This window comes from Cuculus canorus, chromosome 18 (genome assembly GCF_017976375.1).
Source record: "Cuculus canorus isolate bCucCan1 chromosome 18, bCucCan1.pri, whole genome shotgun sequence".
NCBI classification, from domain to species: Eukaryota; Metazoa; Chordata; class Aves; order Cuculiformes; family Cuculidae; genus Cuculus; species Cuculus canorus.
Window position 1 is genome coordinate 10,421,061 of NC_071418.1, and position 22,120 is coordinate 10,443,180.

General features: G+C 49.6%; 1 protein-coding gene across 1 annotated transcript; it reads left to right on the forward strand.

Moving 5' to 3' along the window:
* Positions 1 to 857: 857 nt before the first annotated feature.
* Positions 858 to 22,109, forward strand: LOC128854046 (tektin-3-like). Its single transcript, XM_054083761.1, has 8 exons — positions 858 to 1,274; positions 16,633 to 17,240; positions 17,795 to 17,878; positions 18,296 to 18,366; positions 18,614 to 18,757; positions 19,540 to 19,762; positions 20,856 to 21,010; positions 21,790 to 22,109. Exons 2-8 carry the CDS (start codon positions 16,662 to 16,664, stop codon positions 22,004 to 22,006), a joined length of 1,473 nt encoding a protein of 490 aa, XP_053939736.1. The 5' UTR covers positions 858 to 1,274; positions 16,633 to 16,661; the 3' UTR covers positions 22,007 to 22,109.
* Positions 22,110 to 22,120: the final 11 nt, after the last annotated feature.

Consider the following 22,120-nt stretch of genomic DNA (forward strand, 5'->3'; position numbering starts at 1 on the left):
TCAAGCCCCTGGATCTTGGAGACGTGTGGCTACATCAGCTTCTCAGTGTTCTGGCAACATTTCTGGGTCCTTGGGACAACGAACTGGAATCATAGAATCATGGAATGGTTTGAGTAGGAAGGGACCTCAAAGCCCACCCAGTTCCAATGCCTGCCATGGGCAGGGACACCTCCCACTGCATGCGCTTGTGCAAAGCCCCATCCAACCTGACTGTGAACACCTCCAGGGATGGGGCAGCAAAATCCTTCGACAACATCCAAACAATTCCACAACAAGCTGGTATTCACCTTGAAAAAAGTGTCTTCTGCATCAGCAGTACCTTCCCAAAAATGTTTCAAGGAGGGAAACATCTTTGGATTTCTACTAAATGTCTCCAACATCATCTGAGCAGCTTTTATTTTAATTTTTCTTCTTGACAAAAGTTTCCATTGTGTCTAAAAGCTGGTTTCTGGCAAGAAAAGATTTTGATGGAAAATATTTTACTAAATCTATTTGAAGCTGATACAAAGCATTGCTAAGAGAGAGGGAATGAACATACTCCATGGCAGCTATTCGGCACATTAAAGAAAATATCACAAGACTTCCAGAGTCTCAGGAGGGTGCTGGGGTGGTGCTCACAGCTCCTGGTACATCACAGCATCAGTAAATGTTAAGCTAAGGAATAATTTTACTTCACTCAGCAGCCAGAACCTAAGGCCTTCATGCTGGGGGAGGGGGAGAAGTTTTCTAAATATTCTTTGGTATGTTTTCTTTAAAGGAAGGAAGGATCTTAATTCCAGCATTCCAACCCAAAATAGATGTCTCTAAGAATAGCCCTTCCCTGTCGCGGGGCAGGATGCTGTCAGGAGAGAAAAGGGTTGGGGGAAAAAAGAAGTGCATTCCCTAAATAGACAGGCTGGAATTGAGAAGTGATGGCTTTCAACTCTGACCACGAGTGATCGCCTCTGGAGCTTCCAAACCCCTTGAGGTGTCTTGGAGCTGCTGATGGCCCTTTGGGTGGTGACTAGAATGGATCACTGGCTTGTTGGGTTGACGGAGCTGTTCTCTTCCTTAGAGACCTCTCTGGCCACCCAGCCCTGGATGTGCCTTGGCACCATCCACTACACTACGTGGGAGCCCATCGCATGGCTGGGAGGACACACACCTGCAAGGCTGCAGCCTGGAGCAAGAAGAGGATGCCCCAGCCATGCTCAGTGTGTCCTGGCAGAGAGAATCGAAGGCATCCCATGGAAAAATGAAGCTGGGCAGCGCAACCTACTGAAGTTTCTTCCACCGTGAGTTATCCTGTGATCAGTTATCCTGTGATCAGGGGCTACCAAGCTGGAAGGCTTTTGTGCATGGCTGTGCATTTCTGGGATAGGGAAGACTCCTGTTCCCATCTCTTTTCATTTAAGAAGTGCAGTGATGGAGTACCCTACGTCCTGTGAAGTTCAACAAGAGATTAGACAGATGGAGACTGTAGTCTCACCCCTTATTCCCTAGAAAATAGATGTTTGCATTGATTGGACAGTATTAAATTTATTACTTTCCTTTCGAGGTCTCATTTTCTGTGCAAATATGAGTTTTAGAAAGGAATCTTGGAGGCAGAGATGAGTTTCTGATATAGCCTTAAAATTGCAAGAATTGTGGCTTTAAGAAAAGAATTAATTTTCATGGTGCTCGTAATGAAACAATAAAAACAGGCAGCCCAGGCAGATTCTTCCACTCTCATTTCCTTTCTTTCAATGCTGGCAGCAGAATTTATAACTCACAAGTTATAAACGCCCTGAGTTACTGAGACCTTAACAACTCCTGGAGGTTCAAGCTGCATCTTCCCAGTTCCCATATATTGTACCTCTTCCTGGTACATCCCTTCAGGAGCCCCATTTGAAGCTTTTCTCTTCGATATCAGTGTTGCACTTGAATTCAATAACTGCATTAATTTAATCATAATCATGGAATGGTTTGAATTAGAAGGGACCTCAAAGCCCATTCAGTTCCACCTCCCTGCCATGGATAGGGACACCTCCTACTGCATCCAGTTGCTCCAAGCCCTATCCAACCTGGCCTTGAACACCTCCAGGGATGGGACAACCACCACTGCTCTGGGCAACCTGGGCCAGGGCCTCCCCACCCTCACAGCAAAACATTTCTTCCTAAGAGCTCATCTCGATCTCCCCTCTTTCAGCCCAAACCCATTCCCCCTTATCCTCTCCCTGCGCTCCCTGATCAAGAGCCCCTCCCCAGCTTTCCTGGAGTCCCTTTCAGGACTGAAAGCTGCTCTAAGGTCTCCCTGGAGCCTTCTCTTCTCCAGACTGAACAACCCCAGCTCTTTCAGCCTGTCCTCTTATGGGAGATGCTCCAGCCCTCAGATCATGTCTGTGGTCTCCTCTGGATTCATTCCACTAAATTGCATCATCCTGAGTTTCTCAGAAGCATTCCTCAGACTCTAAATATCATGACAGCAGCTTTACAGAACTACAGCTTTAGTTTAAAAGCAATATTTTTGGGGTTGCCATTTGTCTTCTGGAGCGCATAATTTGTCTTAGTTCATGTCCACAGAGCAAGAGTCTCCCCATGAGCTGGTTGTGCAGTATACCTTGGCCTCAGTGGACGGAAATAGGCGATTTGGGGGTAGAATCATTCCCTGCCATGATGGCATTAAATGTATAAGTGAATGAATTGCCTCTGTTTTTTATAGCTTGGCTTTACAACTGAGATGATTTATGTATTCAGGTGGGTTTGAAAAACTGTTGGCCAAAACCCAGGCAAAATCCACTTGGTTTGGCCAATTACTCGCTTTGTATTTTGGGCCCTTCTCAAATAAAAGTCAAGGTGGGTGTGACGAAACCGCAAACCCCCAAATCTGAAAGATAGCTTGCATGAAACCTTGAAAAGCCCCCAGGAACTGAATCTCGTGCTCTGGAAAGAGCGAAAAATAATAAGGTGGAAAAATGTGAACTCCACCAGGCTGCAAACCTGAAACCCTTCGGCACTTGTTTGCAAAAATAAATCAAGCCAAGGAGCTGAGCTCCTGCCAAAATTTCCTCTGCGGGAAGGGCTGGTCCAGCCTGAGCTGCCTCCTTCCTGCTGCTTGCACACACTGAGGAATAATGCCTCCACAGAGATAAGAGAAAAAAACCCTTCCAATGAGACACAGCTTCAAACATGCCTCCATGAGTCCATGCCATGTGCCTGCCAACGCGGATGTACACCTTCACTGGAGAAGGTCCACTGTCAGCAGAGGAGGTCCACCATAATCAGAGGAGGTCCATTGTCAGTGGAGGGGGTCCACTCTCACTGGAGGAGATCCACCTTCACTGGAGGTGGTCCACTATCAATGGAGGAGGTCCACGGTCAATGGAGGAGGTCCACGGTCAATGGAGGAAGTTCACTGTCAGTGGAGGGTCCTGAAGCTGCAGCTCTCTGTGCCACACAGGTGCAAAAGTGACATAAATGGCACTTTAGGGCATCTATGCTGGTGACAAGGGTGACATCAGCAGGAGTTTTCTGTACCAGAGGAATATGGACTGTCCTCGAAGCAGCCAAAGAGTTTTGATCCATGTGATACTCCTGCCCTTCTTTTCAGACCCAGCTGCTGAAGTGAGTTTGGGAAAACAAGGACATGGAAGTGCCAGGTTCTCCTTTGATTTCCTACCCTGCCCCCCCCCCCCCCCCCCCCCCCCCTTGTTTTCTGGTTTTTTTGGAATGAGCTCCAGGAGATCAGTCAGTTTTACCTCTATGCATCTCCCTTGTAGATCCCCCAGAAGACAGAATAAATAACGCAAGGCCAGCACATGTGGTCGGAGGGAGCAGAGCTGTATGGCAATGGAGCAGCCAGGATGCGTGTGCTCGACTCTTGCTGTCACCACGACATTTATCTTTTCCCTGCTCTGAGCCCAGGTATTGTTCATTGATGCCTCTCTTGTACTCAGAAATCTCTCTGCTGTCCTCAGCTTGTGAAAAATATCCCTTCACACCCCCAGGGTGGGATAACACAGTGATCGTGATCTCCAGCCTCACACAAGCCCATATGTAGCCTGTGAAGCAATAGATAAATTATTAATTTCATACAGTCATAGAATCATGGAATGGTTTGGGCTGGAAGGGATATTAAAGCCCATCCAGTTCCACCCCCTGCCATGGGCAGGAACACCTCCCACTGGATCCAGTTGCTCCAAGCCTCATCCAACCTGGCCTTGAACACCTTCAGGTATGGGGCAGCCACCACTTCCCTGGGCAAAATTTCCTGGTATTTACACCTCTCTTCCTTATATTTTGTCCCTGAGAGTGGGCACGAAGGGCTTCTCCACAACAAAGCAAGTGGCCCTGTGCTCCTGCACTGGGATTTTATAACTACTTGGATCAGGATAAACATTTTTTTTTTCCTCTAGCCTGGAACTGTCTTTGTAAAGAGGCACTACCCAAGCTCCAACCCCCGTAGATGTTGCTGCTAAACTAGCGTTGATGAAAAACCTCCCACAGATCTCACTGTGCTCAGATGTGCAGTGGCCCCACTGAAAACCTTGAGTTTTATTATTGTGTCTGAAGTGTTACTGGTCTCTACAGGTGCTTCAGGGACTTAATGGCCTCAAGTTGCACCAGAGGACGTTTAGATTGGACATTGGGAAAAATTTCTTCACCAAAAGGGTTCTCAGGCACTGGCAGAGGCTGCCCAGGGCACTGGTGGAGTCACCATCCTTGAAGGTGTTCAAGTGAGGTGCTCAGGCATGTGGTTCAGTAGTGGACAAGTATGGTTGGACTTGGTGGTCTCAAAGGTCTTTTCTAACCAAACAATTCTATGAGTCTATGATTTCAGCTTCCGTAGGTGTCAGCGTCTGCAGGTGATCAGGGCAGCACATCATGAAATCGTTTCTGGGCAAAGGGTGGGAAAATGCAAATTTCCTGGCATGCTTTTTGGGCTCTCATGATATAGTGCAAATCTCCTCTGGTTATAATTTGCGTTGTTATCTTTATCTGATTCCATCTATTTCCGTTGTGCGGTGGTGAAATCAAGATGGTTTGTTCTGCTTCGTATGGCTGACAGGCAAAGGTAGATCATGTTCTGACTTGGGCTCACCAGCACCAGGGTCCCTCCTACCCATCTCAGGTTCATTTGTGTGATAAGTTTCTGAGTGCAGGACATCTCTGTCCAGCTCTTTCTTTCCAAGGACTCCTAGTGACACTGGGATAGTGCACCCTGGCTCTCAAGTCACATGAAAACTGCTGGGAGTGGGTCGGAAACAACAAATAAGAGGCTGCAGGATGTTCTTGTAAATATATTTGTCCATGTCTTGCTACTTGGAGAGGCTTACATCTCTGTTACTGCTGCGTGGTGTTAGGTGAAAAGCATTTATGTGCAGGTTTTTTAATATGGGCTGGGAAGAAAGAAAAGGTTAAAGAACAGAATGTGTGACATCCACCATGCAGGCAGTCTGAGCTGGGTAGGGGATGGGTCCCCACTTGCAAACCTCTATTTAGTTGAGCAGCAAGGACTGATGAACCTTTGCAGCAGGTAAACGGCTGAGAATCCAGCACCAGCACTGTAGCCTGTCTCCATGAGGATACCCTCATGATTCCCCTGGAGCGTGCAGACACCTGGCACGGCTTCCCCCAGGATATACCTGGAGGAAGGGGCTTTGGGGTCATTGTAAACCTTTTCATGGGCCAGCTGACTGTCTGAAGGAATTCACCCTGGGGCAAACCCCTGGGGATGGGTTTTGGATCCACAGACCAGCAGAAAGCTGGCTTTGGGGAACTGGTGGCAATAAGGAGTCCTGTCCTCAGGCTGGTGGGTGCAAAGCACATGGGCTGCATCTCTGTGGAGGCTGCTCACTCCCCAGCAGCTCATCACTCCCCTCACACGTCCCCAGATACCTGTGCCTTAGATTATCATTGTGTAGGGCACTATTCAGCAAGAAGCCATGTGCTGTAGGGGAACACTGAGAGGCTGGCCCAGCACCTTTGGGGATGCAGATGAAAAGCCAAGCTGTCAACTAAAACCCCAAACCAGAATGGTCCACAGGTACCTTTTGGAGCAAACCTTTATGAGGGCTCAGTGTGCACATTCATCCTCTTACCTATTAGTCTGAGCAACATTTGGCTCTCCAAAACCCAGAGCAGTGGTGGCTGCCCCATCCCTGGAGGTGTTCAAGGCCAGGTTGGATGGGGCTTTGAGCAAGTGGAAGCATTGGGAGGTGTCCCTGCCCGTGGCAGGGGCTGGAATTGGATGGACTTTGAAGTCTCTTCCAACTAAACCCATTCCATGGTTCTAAGATTTTAAAACATTCCAGAATTAACCTTTTTCTGGAGGCTGCTCAGCATAGAATAAGAAAACACATTTTGTTTAAACTGCTTCAAAATATTTGCCACTTGCAGTGGAAGAAACTCATTGATTCATCCCCGCTTCTCTGTTTGCTTTAGCAGGCAAATGAACTCCATCTGGCTAAGTGGACCACAGTGTTCCAAGGATAAAAATGACATGTAATACGAGATAAAGTATTAGGCAAAATATTTACGTAATGAAATCTTAATGATAGTTCTAAAGGTCTGCAGCAGGGCATAGCAGAACTGAAATGCTCCTCTCGCTGGCTTGTCAGAGGGAGACAGATGTGCAACGAGAGACAGACATGGGTTAGGGAAAAGGGGGTTTTATTGGGAAACTTAATCTGCACTTTCTATCAAAAAAAAAAAAATATCTACCAAATTAGATCAAGTAATTTACAGAATCTGATCGCAGCTGTCTGAATTATTTGTCAGCTTTCAATGGGAATGGTTTCCCTTTGTTTTGAAGTAGTGAACATGCTCCGTAATCCTCCAGCCCCAGCGGCTGCTGATGTATGGAAACCAGAGAGCGATGCTGACCTAAACCACCATGGGCCCTGAGCGTCACGGGCTGCAGCTGGGAGCTGATCCAAATTCATCCCATACGTCGCTGGCGAATCCTTCTCTGGCATCCTGGCCAGGGGAAGCTCTAAGGACTGGTCACAAATGTGGTAAGAAAGCCAAATTTTCTGAAAGTACAAGATGATTCAGATTCAGGCTCCAACTCAGCCTAGTATTTGGCCAAACGAGGTGAGCTGCTTTGATGTCCTTATCCAGCAACGAAATATAGTTGTAGTTTTTCATGTCCCATATCAAAAAGGCTCTTAAATACTTAAAAAAAATGTGCTTATCAGAGTTCAGTGGCCAAATCTGTTGAAAGGAAATGTCCTCTGGAGTTAGACAACCCCCTGAGCAATCCTGAATGATAAGTGGTACGGAAATGTGGACGTATTGCTTTGTTTATCAGCAGAAGTAGCTCTGTCAGCGATCTCATTGTAGAAGTGTTAAAATCAGCCAAGCACAGTCCAGGTGGTGTTTTAATATAAATCGTAGTCACAAGCACTCAGAATGTTTTGTGTGAATGTGAGGGACAGACCAGCCAGAGCCGCCTGTGTTTTGGAATGCTTAAATAAAAGCAACTGGTATTTGGATTGTTGTGTTTGGGCTGCAGCCCTCTGGGACCCTGGGGCAGAAATATGAGGATGGAGCAGAGTGGGTGTTCGCTCCACTTGTTCTTATCTGCTCGAGCCTGAAGAGCTGGTTGTATCCTAAGCCTAATATGGGAGAGGGCATGGGAGAAAAGATGGAGCGAGCTCCAGGCAACTTCTCCCCCTGACTTGAGGGGAGCCAAGTAACCGCACACCCAGTCCTCACCTTGTTTATCTAGAGTGGTTTTACCAACCTGGCTGTACCATGTGTATCTCAGTGGAGACTTGCTTGCAGCTCAGCTGTGTAGGGCTGCTGAGGTAGGAACAGAATGGATGCAGTCTGGGAGCTTAAATGCAACGTCATCTGGCTCCTGATGCTGTGCCCAGTGGGTTCGATGCAACCATTTATAGAATCATGGAACGTTTTGGATTGCAAGGGACCTCAAAGTCCATCCAGTTCCAACCTCCTGCCATGGGCAGGGACACCTCCCACTGGAGGCTCAAAGCCCCATCCAGCCTGGCTTTGAACACCTTCAGGGATGGGGCAGCCACAACTTCTCTGGCCAGCCTGGTCCAGGGCCTCTCCACTCTCACAGCAAAACATTTCTTTCTAAGACCTCATCTCAATCTCCCTCTTTCAGCTCGAACCCATGCCCCTTCATCCTATCCCTGCACTCCCTGATCAAGAGTCCCTCCCCAGCTTTCCTGGAGCCCTTTTTATTACTGGAAGCTGCTCTAAGGTCTCCCTGGATCCTTCTCTTCTCCAGGGTGAACAACCCCAACTCTCTCATCCTGTCCTAGTACAGGAGGTGCTCCAGCCCTCAGATCATCTCTGTGGCCTCCTCTGGACTCACTTCAACAGCTCCATGTCCTTCCTGTGCTGAGGACTCCAGAAATGAACGCAGGGCTCCAGGTGGGTTCTCACCAGAGCAGAGTAGAGTGGAGACTCCCCTCCCTCACCCTTCTGGTCCCACTGCTTTGGATGCAGCCCACAGCACGTTTGGTTTCTGGGCTGCAAGCACACGTTGCTGGCTCCATGTTGAGCTCCTCCTCCCACAGCACCCCAAGTCCTTCTCCTCAGGTCTGCTCTCAGTCCATTCTCCACCCAGCCTGTGTTTGTGCTTGGGATTGTCCTGACCCAGGTGCAGGACCTCGTCCTTGGTCTCGTTGAACTTTGTGAGGTTTTTTTGTAACATTTTCTTCATTTGCTGACTACTTAGTGAAGTAACTGTGCACTGGGAGATGTTTATCTTCCCCCTGAGCTGGACAAGTGTGACAGCAATGGGGAGGGAAGCACAGACCTGTCTAGTGCCTCTCTTGTGCTGCCCTGCACAGACAGAAGTGCTAACTGGACCTTTCTCTTCTGAGTTCCAGGAGCCTTGGTGGTAGCTGGTCTGTTGGTCTTATTTCCCTATTTAGGCAAGCCCCATGGTGTAGGGCTCGACATTTGTTCTGTGTGGCACAAGAAGAGCAGAGAGCAAAGGCTTCTTTCCAGTCATGTCCTTCTGAGCGACAGCAAAGACAAACGAGGGTTTGTGTCACAGGAAGCAAAGGCACATCCCTCCTTTGCAAAAGTTTACTGCCCCAGGGTGGAGTGTTTATATGACCATGGAAAGAGCACCCTGGCAGAGTTGCAAGGGGAGCTAAAAAGCAAGGAGAGAGAGGGTTTTTTTCTTTCTTTCTTTTTTAAAAGCAATTTCCAGGAAGGCTTTTGGTTTGGGCTTCTTTTTTTCCAGTTGAGCTTTCTGGTCACTTCCACAAAGGGACTGTGTTCAGCCCTCGCTATTTCCTGAGGAGGCAGAAGCTGAGGTCTTTCCCAATGGCTCTGATACTTTTGTCTGTGGAATAGTGGCCTGAATACGATGACAGAGGAAAAAAATACAATAACTCTCCCCTCCCCTTCCCAACACAAGCTCTTGCCAGAGCAATAAAAACCTTTAAACAATAGCCAGTCATGACATAAACCAGTCCTTGAGCCGCCTGCCAAAACTCACCTCAAGAAAGTAGGTCCAAAAATAAACACTAACCTATAAAAAGCCCCACAGACTTAAAGATAGTCTTCCCGTTGTGCTAATTGCTTTCACATCTGGCTCAGAGATGAAGAGTGTATACAAGCGTGGAGAGGCCACCAATAACTCACTTTAGCTAAGCACAAAAGCATGTGCGCAGCATCAGTCATGCGAGCAATCTCTTTCTACTCAGCAGATCTCAGATACCCAGGCTCGGTTTTAAATGTGTTTTTAAATTGCACTGAAGTAATGGGGCTGGTCATGAGGTTAATGACCAGCACATGGTTAAATGCTTTCAGGGGTGGGATATTTTGAGGTGAATATAGAGAAACTGGTTTCATTTCCCTTTTCCCCCTCTATCAGTTACCAGACTACAGTGCTGTCAGCTCTGAGCAGGTTTTGCCTGGTCTCCTCCTTGAAAAGAAGTCAAGGATGGTGGGAAGGGTGCATATTTGATAAAGCAAGAGCTACAGCAAGATGGGATGTGCAAAGGATGTGTAAATGTGGCACTAAATGTGTGGCTGTGGCTCTTCAGGACATGGTTTAGCAGGCATTGTAGAGTTGAGCTGACGGTTGGACTGGATGAGCTTAGAGGTCTTTTCCAGCCTTAATGATTCCATGATTCTATGATTCTAAGGTAAAATAGCTGGGGACACTTTTCCAAGGCCTTTTCTATGTGCCAAAGAGGTGACCCTAAAATGCGGGCTTGTATAAACTTGATCAGAAGAACAAACCCTTGTCAGGCTCCTTGCAGGACCCACAGGGAGCCGGAGACCTGGGGAGGTGCTCTGCACCCTCTACTCTGGGCATGCATTCATCTCCTATCATGTCTGGGTGGGCTGTCCTCCTGCTTGTGAGCCTCTTTGCTTCTGCAGCTGATTGAATTTTTAAGCTTCACACTGTTGTGAGCAACGCCTTTGCTTGTTCAATGCAATTTAGATCACATCTTTCCCAAAGCCTTGGATTTTGCAGTAAGGCAAATACAGAGAGCAATCCCCAGGTCCCCCACAAGCCCACAGTATATTGAAGCATGGAGACTCTCCTCAACATAGCTGGCTTTCATTTCCTGCAGTTCCTTGGGCACCGCTGAGCACATCACCAGTAAATTATTACATTTTCTGAGATCACAGTCACTATGATTACATGAGTTATCTGTGTCTTAAATTTGTGGATGTGTGGCGCAGCTTGCCTGGAGCATCTGTGGTTTGGTGCTCGTGACTCATCACGAGAGCTCAAGGAGGGATTTGGAATGATTTATTCATGCCACTTTTATTGTTGGGAAAGCTCAGTCGAACGCTGCTACAGTTAGATTGAATAATTCAGCTACCAGTCTACTTTCTGATCTCTTTATCACTTTCTCTCTTCATTAACAGCCTCACGATCAGAGGTGAAGATCACCTGAGTACAGAAGCAGTTTTACATGCATGAGATCACAACTTTCAGGGTAGATTTTCAGTAGGGATGTCCTTGCTGGAGGAATAAGGGTGGTTTTGAAGGAGTCCAGATTCATCTGCCCTGGGTCACTTAGGTGTCCAAGTCTGCTTATCGCTCTGTGCATCTCTTACGAGACACGGGAATGGACCTTCCCTTGCATCATTTGCCTAATCCAGAAAAAAGCATCAAAGATGGTGTGGATAATGTCGTAATGGGCTCTGGAGAGGCCTCCTTCTTCCTACTGACTGTAAAAGAAATTGATTTAGAATCACAGAATCATGGATTGTTTTGGGTTGGAAGGGACCTCAAAGTCCACCCACTTCCACCCCGTGCCATGGGCAGGGACACCTCCAGCTGGTTCAGGTTGCTCAAAGCCTCATCCAAACTGGTCTTGAACTCCTCCAGGGATGAGGCACCCACAGTGTTCCATCTAGGGCATTGCGTTTGGGTTGCAATTTATAAGCTCAGGTGAGGTGACTCCTGCTCAGCATGTCCACTACGGACAAAACAGGGACGGGTGGGCTCCTATTACATGTCCTGTGTAGCTTCTGAGCATGCTGAGCTCCAGGACAATTTTGAGTGAAGCCAGAGACATGTCAGTGTAAAATGACCTTCATGTCTCCACACAGCGAGTCTCACTGCTTTATCGCCATCATTTTCCCAGTGTCTTTGAGAAGTCTGGTGAAATCTCTTCCTGTAAACAAGAGCCAATCCCTCAGTTCTGAGGCAGGGCTGGAGGTGGGATGTGCTCACCCCATCAGGACGTGGGTGCGAGAGGGGTGGGAACAGCCACCTCTGCCTTTGCACCAGGGAAATGAGGGGGTCATTGGCAGGTTTTCCTTTGTTTCCCCTACCTACAGACTTACCTTCTCGACTTGCAGCTGCCCAAATGTATCCCTTGAGTTTATTGATAGAAAAGTCAGGGTGGAAAAGGAGATGTGAACTTGGGCAGAAAATACATGTTCTAAGAAAACCATCACGACCCCCCTCGAGCAGGTTTAGACCAAATGCACATGAAGCACATAGATAAGCGATGATTCACTTGGGGAACCATCACTGATTTGTGCTAAAGATTTGGGCTGTTGCTCATGCCTCTTTCAGGATACACAGCAGGCTTCCACTGTGAAGAATGGAAAAGTTTCACTGCACACATTTTTAACAACTTTTCTATGAACAGCTCCTGTGTCAGAACCCAGTGCAGGACAGGGCTGCACGTACTGATGTTCTGACAATACAAAGTGGTCATGCAAGCCTTTGCCAACACTTTGCAGACAGTCCCAGTGGCATTGCAGCATTCACTGTGGCCTGATTCTTCTCTACCTGGTGCTATATTTACTCTCATTGGCATCACAGAAGTAATCACACCTTAAACCAGAGCAAGGGAGAGGAGTCAGGTCCTGCTGGGGCAACATGTTGATGGATTGCATTTTTGTAGCCATTTAAGGATCCTGAGGAAATGACTCAAATGAGTCTGAATTAACCACAAATTTGAATTTTGCGTTGCACCTTATTTACACGTAGATTTTTGCCCTGCTGGGGCTCAGCTTTCTGCCTGCAGCATGCAGGGAGGTGCCTGCCAGCAGACTAGGGAGGTGAGTTTTCTAAGAAGTGGTGGCTGCTCTGTCCCTGGAGGTGTTCCAGGCCAGCTTCAGGTTAGATGGATAGGGCTTGGAGCCCCTGATCCAGTGGGAGGTGTCCTTGCCCATGGCGGGGGGTTGGAACGGAATGGACTTTGAGGTCTCTTCCAACCCAAGCCATTCTATGATCCAGCATAATGTAATATTAATAATGCGAGAATGTTGAGCTGTGACAGAAAGATTGACAGTTTTTGGCAGTAGATTTTGTACTTGACTATCTAAATTTATCCCTTGAGATTCTAGTTTAGTCAACCAGGTGAACCTGGGCTGATGTACTGGAAACCGGCACCCCCACCCCTGCTTAACACCAGCATCGCATTTTCACCTTTGTTTTCCTTTTTGATCCTGAGCTTAAATGGACACAGTTTGGGGACAAACAGTTTTCTCATGTGTTGATCAAAACTGGTTTCCGCCCCCCCCCCCCCAAAAAAAAAACAACCCGGGAGTAGTAGTTTAGTAATTTTAGTGAATTTCCTGCCATTGGAGTTGTGGTCACAGTTAAAAAACACAGTTTAATTATGTGAATAAATGGATGTGTTGTGAATAATCTACTTAATTTGGTGCAGCCCAGGTTACATCATTAGCCTTCCACTTGAAAAGCCACTCTGGATGCTCTGGTGGGAACAAATCTTCATCCATTTTGATGCCTTTTGCTGTTCCTGCTCAGCTTGGTGCGGAAAGTCCCTGGTCTGTGTGCTTTGCAGAGCATCCTGGGCCATTTACAATATTATTTAATTATTATTATTATTATTATGATTATTAATTGCTTAATTTAGCAAATAGTTCAAAACCTATGTGGTTGCCTACAACAATTTGTGGTGTACCTTGCTGTGCAGTGAATCATCCGAACAAAATTAGCTCCAGGCACGGAGAGAGAGCGAGCCTAGAAGGAGGATGTGAGCTTTGCAAGAAGAAGAGAGCGGGGCTGGTCCAAGGGTGTGTGCACGTTCTGCCAAGGGGCAGAGCGTGGCTTGCTTTAATTGAAATGATTTTATCTGATTGAGCTATAGAAAACCAGCTTGTGTGCTGAACTTTTCATTTCAGTTTGAATAAGTTGATTCTGCACCCGGCAAAAGCAAGATGTGTGTTTAAAGTGAAATCAAAGTGTGCTCAGCTTTGTATACACCAAAGAGTTTCAGTTCTTTTTGCTGTCAGGTCTTTGGCAGCAGAAGCAGAGCTTTCTCTGGGAAGCCAGCTCCGTGCATGCATGCACGGGAAGAGGAGCGCCGAGGCAGGGTGTCACTGAGCTTGTGAGAAGCTGTAAAAAGCTTTGGTGCAGTCTCAGGCCGGGCTGCAGCAACTAGGATAAGAGACTGAAAATGGCCACAAGAATTGAGATGCATCAGCCTAAATGTCTGATGAACCATCCGCATTGCTTGTAGTTAATCCAAAGTGGTAAAGTTAAGGGAATGAAAATGTTTCCTCTAAGTAAAGTGGGACATACAGCACTAGTGCTGGCACTGGGTTGCCCGATAATGACAACCCAGGGGTGGCACCTAGGATGCCCAGGGGTGACACCTAAGAAGCCCAAAAGCCCATATGGCATTGCCCAATGAGGGTACCTGGGATTTTCCAGGAGTAAGAACAAGTTGCCAAATGAAAGCACTAAATTGCCCCTACGGTGCACTGAGTTGCCCAGAGATGGCCCTGGGTTGCCCACCAAGGACACCAAGTTGTCCAGCAAGGGCAGTAGGTTGTCCAGGACAGGAACTAGGAAGACACATGAGGGTCTTTTCTTGCCCAGAGGTGTCACCGGGTTGACCTTCCAGAGCACTGGGTTGCCCAGTGGCTGCATCAGGTTGCCATGGGAGCTGCAGGGACTCCCCCCCGCCAGAACCCAGTGCCCTGCGCCCATGGCAACGCTGCCCTGGTTGCGTGTCACAGAGGGCACCGCTCTCCTGGTCGCGCGTGTCACAAAGGGCAGAGGGGATATTACAGTGCCGAGCGGTGCTGCCACTCAGTCCGGTAGCGCAGCAGTGAGCAGCAGCACCCGGGCACCCTCAAACCGCCGGAGTGTACCCCACACCCTAACACCCTAACGGTGAGCATGCGCTTTAGCTGAGGGGGAGGGACCCAGAAAGAAGGGATTTCTCTTAAATGATGCATATCCCACCATGTGCCGGGGAAAGGGCCACATCTCGGCAGCTCCCTGAGCCCTCCTCACTGCCAGCTGGGGACATGCGCACAAGGTGGTGAACGTTCCGCAGCTCTTCAGCTGGAAATACTTATTCAGATAATTATTTCTCTCTGTGAATGTCTGAGGGGTTGGATTTTTCCCCTCTGCTCTGCTCTGCTCTGCTCTGCTCTGCTGAGAACCCACCTGCAGCCCTGCATCCAGTTCTGGGGTCCTCAGCACAGGAAGGACATGGAGCTGTTGGAGCACGTCCAGTGGAGGCCATGGAGATGATCCAATGGCTGGAGCATCTCCTGTACAATGACAGGCTGAGAGAGTTGAGGTTGTTCAGCCTGGAGAAGAGAAGGCTCCAGGGAGAACTTAGAGCAGCCTCCAGTAGGGAAACGGGCTCTAGGAACGCTGGGGAGGGGCTCATGATCAGGGAGATTGAGATGAGATCTCAGGAGGAAATGTTTTGCTGTGAGGATGGGGAGGCCCTGGCCCAGGTTGCCCAGAGCAGTGGTGGCTGCCCCATGCGTGGAGGTCTTCAAGGCCATCTCGGATGGGGCTCGTGGCAATCAGATCCACTAGGAGGTGTCCCTGCCCATGACACATGGGGTGGAACTAGATGAGGATTTAGATCCCTTTTGACCCAAACCATTCCATGATTCTATGATTTACAGATACACATGCATGGGTGTTGTTTGGAGGCACAGTAGAGCTCCTCCATAAAATGCGTGTCAAACCATGAATCATAGCACTAAATTGCCCCTAGGGTGCACTGAGTTGCCCAGAGGTGGCTCTGGGTTGCCCACCGAGAACACCAAGTTGTCCAGCAAGGGCAGTAGGTTGTCCAGGACAGGAATTAGGAAAACACGTGAGGGTCTTTTCTTGCCCAGAGGTGTCACCGGGTTGACCTTCCAGAGCACTGGGTTGCCCAGTGGCTGCATCAGGTTGCCATGGGAGCTGCAGGGAGTCCCCCCGCCAGAACCCAGTGCCCTGCGCCCATGGCAACGCTGCCCTGGTTGCGTGTCACAGAGGGCACCGCTCCCCTGGTCGCGCGTGTCACAAAGGGCAGAGGGGATATTACAGTGCCGAGCGGTGCTGCCACTCAGTCCGGTAGCGCAGCAGTGAGCAGCAGCACCCGGGCACCCTCAAACCGCCGGAGTGTACCCCACACCCTAACACCCTAACGGTGAGCATGCGCTTTAGCTGAGGGGGAGGGACCCAAAAAGCAGGGATTTCTGCCAATCTCCCCGTCATCTCTTATTTCAGCCAGGCGTACCCTAAAAGGTGGGCAGGGGCTCCTGTTATGTGTTGGTGGTCCAAGTGGCAGAAGCTGTTACCCTGGAGTGACTTATCCTGAGGGGCACGCGGGGGCATTTATTTCAGCTGGAAGGCAGGGAAATGTTACTCTGGTCCATAGCCAAGGGTTTTCCTCCTTTTTCATAGAATTGTAGAACCATGGAATAGTTTGGGTTGGAAGGGGCCTCAAAGCCCATCCAGTTTCCACCCCTCTTCCAAGGGCAGGGACACCTCTCACTGAATGATTTTGCTCAAAGCTCCATCCAACCTGGCCTCAAACACCTCCAGGGATGGGGCGGACACAGCTTCTTTGGGCAACCTGGGCCAGGGCCTCCCCGGCCTCACCATGAAGAATTTCTTCCTGATGTCTAATCTAAATCTTTCCCCTTCCAATTTAAAGCCATTCCCCCTTGTCCCATGGCTCCATATCCTTGGAAAAAGTCCGTCCCCAGCTTTCCTGGAGCCCCTCTCAGTGCTGGAAGCTGCTAGAAGGTCTGCCCCGGTTCTATGATTTTTAGAAGAAGCCAACCTCTCAACTTACCTACACGTGCAAAGAGATCAGGGTAGTCCAGGAGGAGCAATGGAACCTCTAGGCAGGAGTTGCATGAGTTGCTGTAAGAAGGAACGCAAGTGCAGGAGCTGACTGAGTGTGGTTGTCTTTCTCCATCTTCTCCCCTGCGCAGGACACAGATCTGCATAGCAGAGTTCAAGAATGGAATTTATCGGCTCTCCCTTAAGCGCAACACGCGCCCATCCAAGATCAACATCTAATGGCTTTCTTCCTGCCATCAGCACCGTGGGTTCACGCAATAAGAACCATTTGCCTTCGTACCCATTGTCTCAGAGCTGCAAGCTCCCTCGGGTACCCAGTGCCTACTACAAACCAGCCACTATCGAGCCCACTTTGGCTCCCTACTCCAAGACTCCCCAGGAGTCAACCAGCAGCAAGGGGGTTCCATTGATTTCCAGCAGAACAACCCTCTTCCCCCGCTACACCACTGACGACTGGCACAAGTCCAATCAGACCAACTACAAAGAGTCAAAGGCTTGCCGGCAGTCAGCCGAGCTTCTGAGGCTTGATACCTCCCGCCTCATTCAGGATAAAAACTGGCAGACAAAGAAAACACAGGAAGAAAGCTCTAAAACCCTTCAAGTGCGCATCAATGAGATGAAATTTTGGAAAACAGAGCTCTACCGTGAGCTGGATGAGATGGTCAAGGAGACCAACGCGCTCACGGGTGAGATAAGAGAACTGGAGAGAGCCTTGGCCAAGACAGAGGCCCCTCTGCAGGTAAGCACCCTGTGCCGTGGGCTGCAGGCTGTACCCTACTGCTGAAATAGCTGCAGCCGTTCAAAGCTTAAATGAAGTTTCCTTGCAGCTTTGTAACTTCTAGAAAGTTTTTATTAAGAGACCATTAGTTAAGTTAGCCATAAAGAAACCCCTTGTCATCTGCTGCATCTCCCCCCTGCACACACCGAGCACATCAGAACAGTATTTGTGGGATCAAATATGTTTATGAGTGGTATATCCAAAGTCCTGATTTGGGAGACAAAAGCCCATGTCTTGCTACGAGGCTCTGGCAAGGTCGGCATCGAGGCTGACACAGGTCCCTGCATTCAGCTGTGGTTGCATGGGGGACACGTGCACTCCCTCATGTTGATCCAATGCCAACGCTGCAGCTTGGCTGCTTGTTGCCAGCTAAAGCAGCTGCCAGGGGCAGTTCTTTCCCCTGCTGTCACCTCTGTGTCCACCTATCTTTTCTTTGCTTCCATCACTTGAGGTGGGGATTGTCCCTGTGGGGAACCCTGCCCCTACAGCCAGCACTGACGGCTTGTCCCCAACAGGTTGCGGAGCAGTGCTTGCTCCACCGTGACAAGAGGCTGGGCATCGACCTAGTCCATGATGACGTGGAGAAACAGCTTCTCACGGTAAGATTGGCAACTCAGATCACCTTTTAAAGCTATTTTTGCCTAAACCGCCTTCAAAGGGGTTTGCAGCCTTTTTCTCCAACTGGCTCCTCAGTCCCCCTTAGTGCAATAGAACTAACCACTACTTGACACGGATGTCAAGATGAAACCATATTTATCACCCTACCCTGAAAGTGAATGCAAAGGTCACGGCAGTGGCCACAGCGCCCTTCTGTCCCCTCCCAGTCACCGCACACAGGCTCAGCTGCGTAGGCTGAGTTTTGGGAGGTACTTTCTCCACTCCTTGCCTGTTTGCTTTGGGCAGAAAGACAACCGGGCAAGTTCTTGCTACGTGCAAGGTTGGAGAGGTCTGAGGGGATGGGTCTGACTAGGATGATGGTGTATGGACACTGACGGGGTCATGTTTCCTTTGCCCAGGAAGTCCATGTCATCAGGTCGTGCCAGGAAAGGATGCGGCAGTGCCTGGATATGGCAAATGACCAGCTCAGGTAAGGAGCTCCTTACCTCATGCCATAGGGCCGATAAGCATTTGCAGTTGTGGTGTGACCCCCCCAGCAGGGCCTGACCTCTACCCACATCGTGCAGGTGTAAAACCCATGCAGCCTCCATGGGAAGGTGGTGATGATGCTCGTGGGAGGATATTGCTGCCCAAGCAGGAGCTGTGGGGGAGTGGAATGGGGAGGGAGCTGTTCCACCCCTCCATCCTCACTGACGGCCATTGTTTCCATGTTGAAGGTCTAACAGGATGGCCCAGCATGAGCTGGAGAAGGACCTGGCTGACAAGCAGGTGGCCCACCGCATCGATGAAAGGTGCCACCAGCTGAGGAACACCTCTGAAGGCATCAACTTCTACCGAGGGGTGGAGCGAATTGATGCCACGTAAGTGCACACCAAGCAGTTTGCGAGAAGCAGGCTGTCCCCAGGGTGATACAGTCCTGGAATAGATTGGGTTGGAGGGGACATTCTAGTCTGTGCAGTTGCACCCCCTGCCATGGGCAGGGACACCTCCCGCCATGGGCAGGGACACCTCCCGCTGGATCCGGTTGCTCCAAGCCCATCCATCCTGGCCTTCAACACCTCCAGGGATGGGGCAGCCACCGCTTCCCTGGGCAACCTGGGCCAGGGCCTCCCCACCCTCACAGAGAGGGCCTGGCAGGGAGCCAAAGCGACATAGAAGATAAAGAACAAGAGAACATGGTCCTGTTCAGCTGATAGAGTTCAGCTGCTTTTGGGCGCCAGGAATTGCGCTTTGGCTTTGTGGTAAATGAATGGTGACCCAAATCAGCACTTGCAGAGATACGCCTTGAGTGGCAAAGGGCTGTGAGGAGAAAGCTGCTGCTCACACAGGTGCAGGCACTTTGTGGCAGGTCTGAATCTCTGGGCACTTAAACGCCTTCAGCATCTAAATGCGAGATGGATTCAAACCTCTATTTTTCTGTGGGAGTCTTTCATTCTAGCTTTCATAAGTATCACAGTTGTCTTCATGAATATGGCATCATTTGATAAGCATTATTGAACCAATGATGTTCAGATATTTCACTCTCATGTGGTCCAATTAGGAGCGTGGATTAATCAACACTTAATCCACGCTGCTCCCTGGTAGGCTCCATGGCCAGCAATAGCAGCACGGGCTAACCAGGAGCCTCTCCTTCCACCCACAGGATCTCCTTGCCAGAGTCATGGGTCAAGTTCACAGATGGCAACATCCTCCGCTCCCAGAAGGAACGGGCAGCCTCTGCCAAGATGCGGAATAACATCAGAGATCTGCTGGCGGTGACGGCCAACGAGATGATGTGCCAGTTCAATGAGGTGAACGTCGCCTTCAGCAACCGCATCGCTGAGACAGCCGATGCCAAGGACAGGATTCAGACCCATCTGAGCAAGGTAGCTTGGACTCCTCCCTTTCGGTGTGACACTGTCATTTCCTGGCGACACCATCCTCCATGCGGATTTGGCCCAGGAAGAGGAACGGTCACTGGTTATAGCATCCTTTTCTGTTAGAAATTCAAAGTCCTCAGTAGGGACTCTCTTAGAGCTGGATGAGTTGGCACTGTAATTTCATCTCAAGGGATACTGTATTTTCATAGAAACGTGGACTCATAGAATGTCCTGGGTTGGAAGGGACCCACCAATGTCATCGAGTCCAAGTCCTGTCCCCGCACAGGACACCTGAACGTTCACACTGTGGGGCTGAGGGCATTGGCCAAATGCTGCTGGGATATTGTCAGTCCTGGCGGCGTGATTGCTTCCCCGGGAGCTGTCCCAGTGCTCCACCAGCCTCTGGGAGAAGAGCAGCACAGGGATTCGTAGCAGAAAATGCCAGTGCTGCTTGCGTCTCCTGGTACTGCAGAAGTGCTGGCTTCCCTGCTGGAAGTCTTGGCTGGGCCCCTGCTGGGGTCCCTGCTGAGTGCTTTGCAGGCTCGCTGCTCCTCCAAAGATGCGCTTTCAGTCTCAGCACCCTGTGTTTGGGTTACTGTGTGTTTCTGCATTGCTCTGCCAAGCAGAGGAAGTGGAGATGAGGGATGGGCACCTGGCCTGGACTGGTGGATCTCAGGGAAAGCTTCCTGAACCGGGCATGGCATTGGGAAACATCGTATTGATTAGCACAGAGGAGGCTGGGCTGGCAGCACCGGGGGCTGCTGCCATGTGCTTGGATGAGGATCCACTAAAAACCTTCCCTCTGTTAGTTGCTGTTGACGGGTGATCAGTTCCTGCAGCAGTAATTTTTGGAAGTGGTAATTCGATAAATCCATCACTAGTCCCAAACCTCCTCTGATGTGACAGCAACAGCAAAGAGAGGCTTTTTCCAGAAGAGAAATCTCTACTGCACTGATCTGTGGCAGGGTGACAGTGCTGTGAGCCCAGGGTCTGCTTCTTGAACCTGTTCTATTCTGCAGACGGTCGGGAGAAAAGGGAAACGATGTAGTCATTTGAGAACATATTTTTTAATTTATGCATGTGTTTCTTTTCACGCCAGACACTGCAGGAAATATTCCAGATGAAGATGTACATCGAAGCCATTCGAAAATGTATTAGAGACAAAATGGCTCCCTTTAAAGTGGCTCAGACCCGTCTGGATAAGCGCACATGGAGACCAAACGTAGAGCTGTGCCGGGACAACGCCCAGCTGCGGTAAGGAAGGAGTGCGGGGTCAGCAGCAGAGGATAAGCCCTTTGCTCTCCAACAGTCCCACACTGAGAGAGCTTAGCTCCATTCTGCTGGGTAACTGCAAGAAAGGGTGCACCATAGGGAGGAGCAAGAAGAGCTGTCTTCTCCTCCCCTGGGACATTGGAAATCCTTGCAGGGACACAGTGAGATGGTTGGGATTGCATCCCAAGGGGTTCTGCAGGAGCAGGCTGCCCTGAGTGCCCGGCAGCACCTTGAGCCTCACACTTCCTCCTGGGGACCCTCTGCCTTTGACTCCGTGCGGAGCCTTTTAAAAGCAATTTAAACCCAGCCCTGAGTCAGTCGAGCATCTCACATGCCATTGGTCATTCCCTTTCTCCACTTGTTTCACATTCCCTTCCAGCCTCTCCCAGCTGTCCCGCCTTGCTGCGTGGGCATCCGTGGCTGTGGGGCAGACCCCTACACAGGGAAATCCAGGAGGGGGAACCCACGAATCCACAAAAACACATGGGAACAGTAAACCACAGCTGCCCATCCCTCTTCTTGGTGGCACAAGCTGCTCTGGGAGATGTGGCTGAGCCTTGCCAAAAACTTAGAGCAGGCTTAGCCATGCCAGCGTGCTGAGGTCCAGAGGAGCTGTGCCCCCAGCTTTCCCATTCTTCTGCTGAAAATGAAGGGTTTGAGACAGTCTGAGGTTGCTGAAAGGGAATCCTGTGCCTGAGGGGCCATGCTAGAAACCACCTCTGTGCTGGCATCATTAACGAAGGTTCCTTGTTGTTTTCCAGCCTTGTCAAAGAAGTCTATGAAATCGATGAGACGGTCCATACCCTTCAGCATCGGCTGAGAGATGCTGAGGACACGCTGCAGAAGCTGGCTCATCTCAAGTCGACCCTGGAGCACGACTTGGCTGCCAAAGCCAACACACTCTTCATTGACCAGGAGAAGTGCATGGGGATGCGCAAAACCTTTCCCCAAACTGTCCGCAAGATTGGTTACGTTTAGACTGGGCTTAGCTGAGCTCCCAGTATCTGTTGTGGGAGGCGTTCCTAGTTTCGCTAAGATTCTTCAAATTCTACTGTTAGACTCTCTTATTAAAAGCTGCAATAAAAACTACTC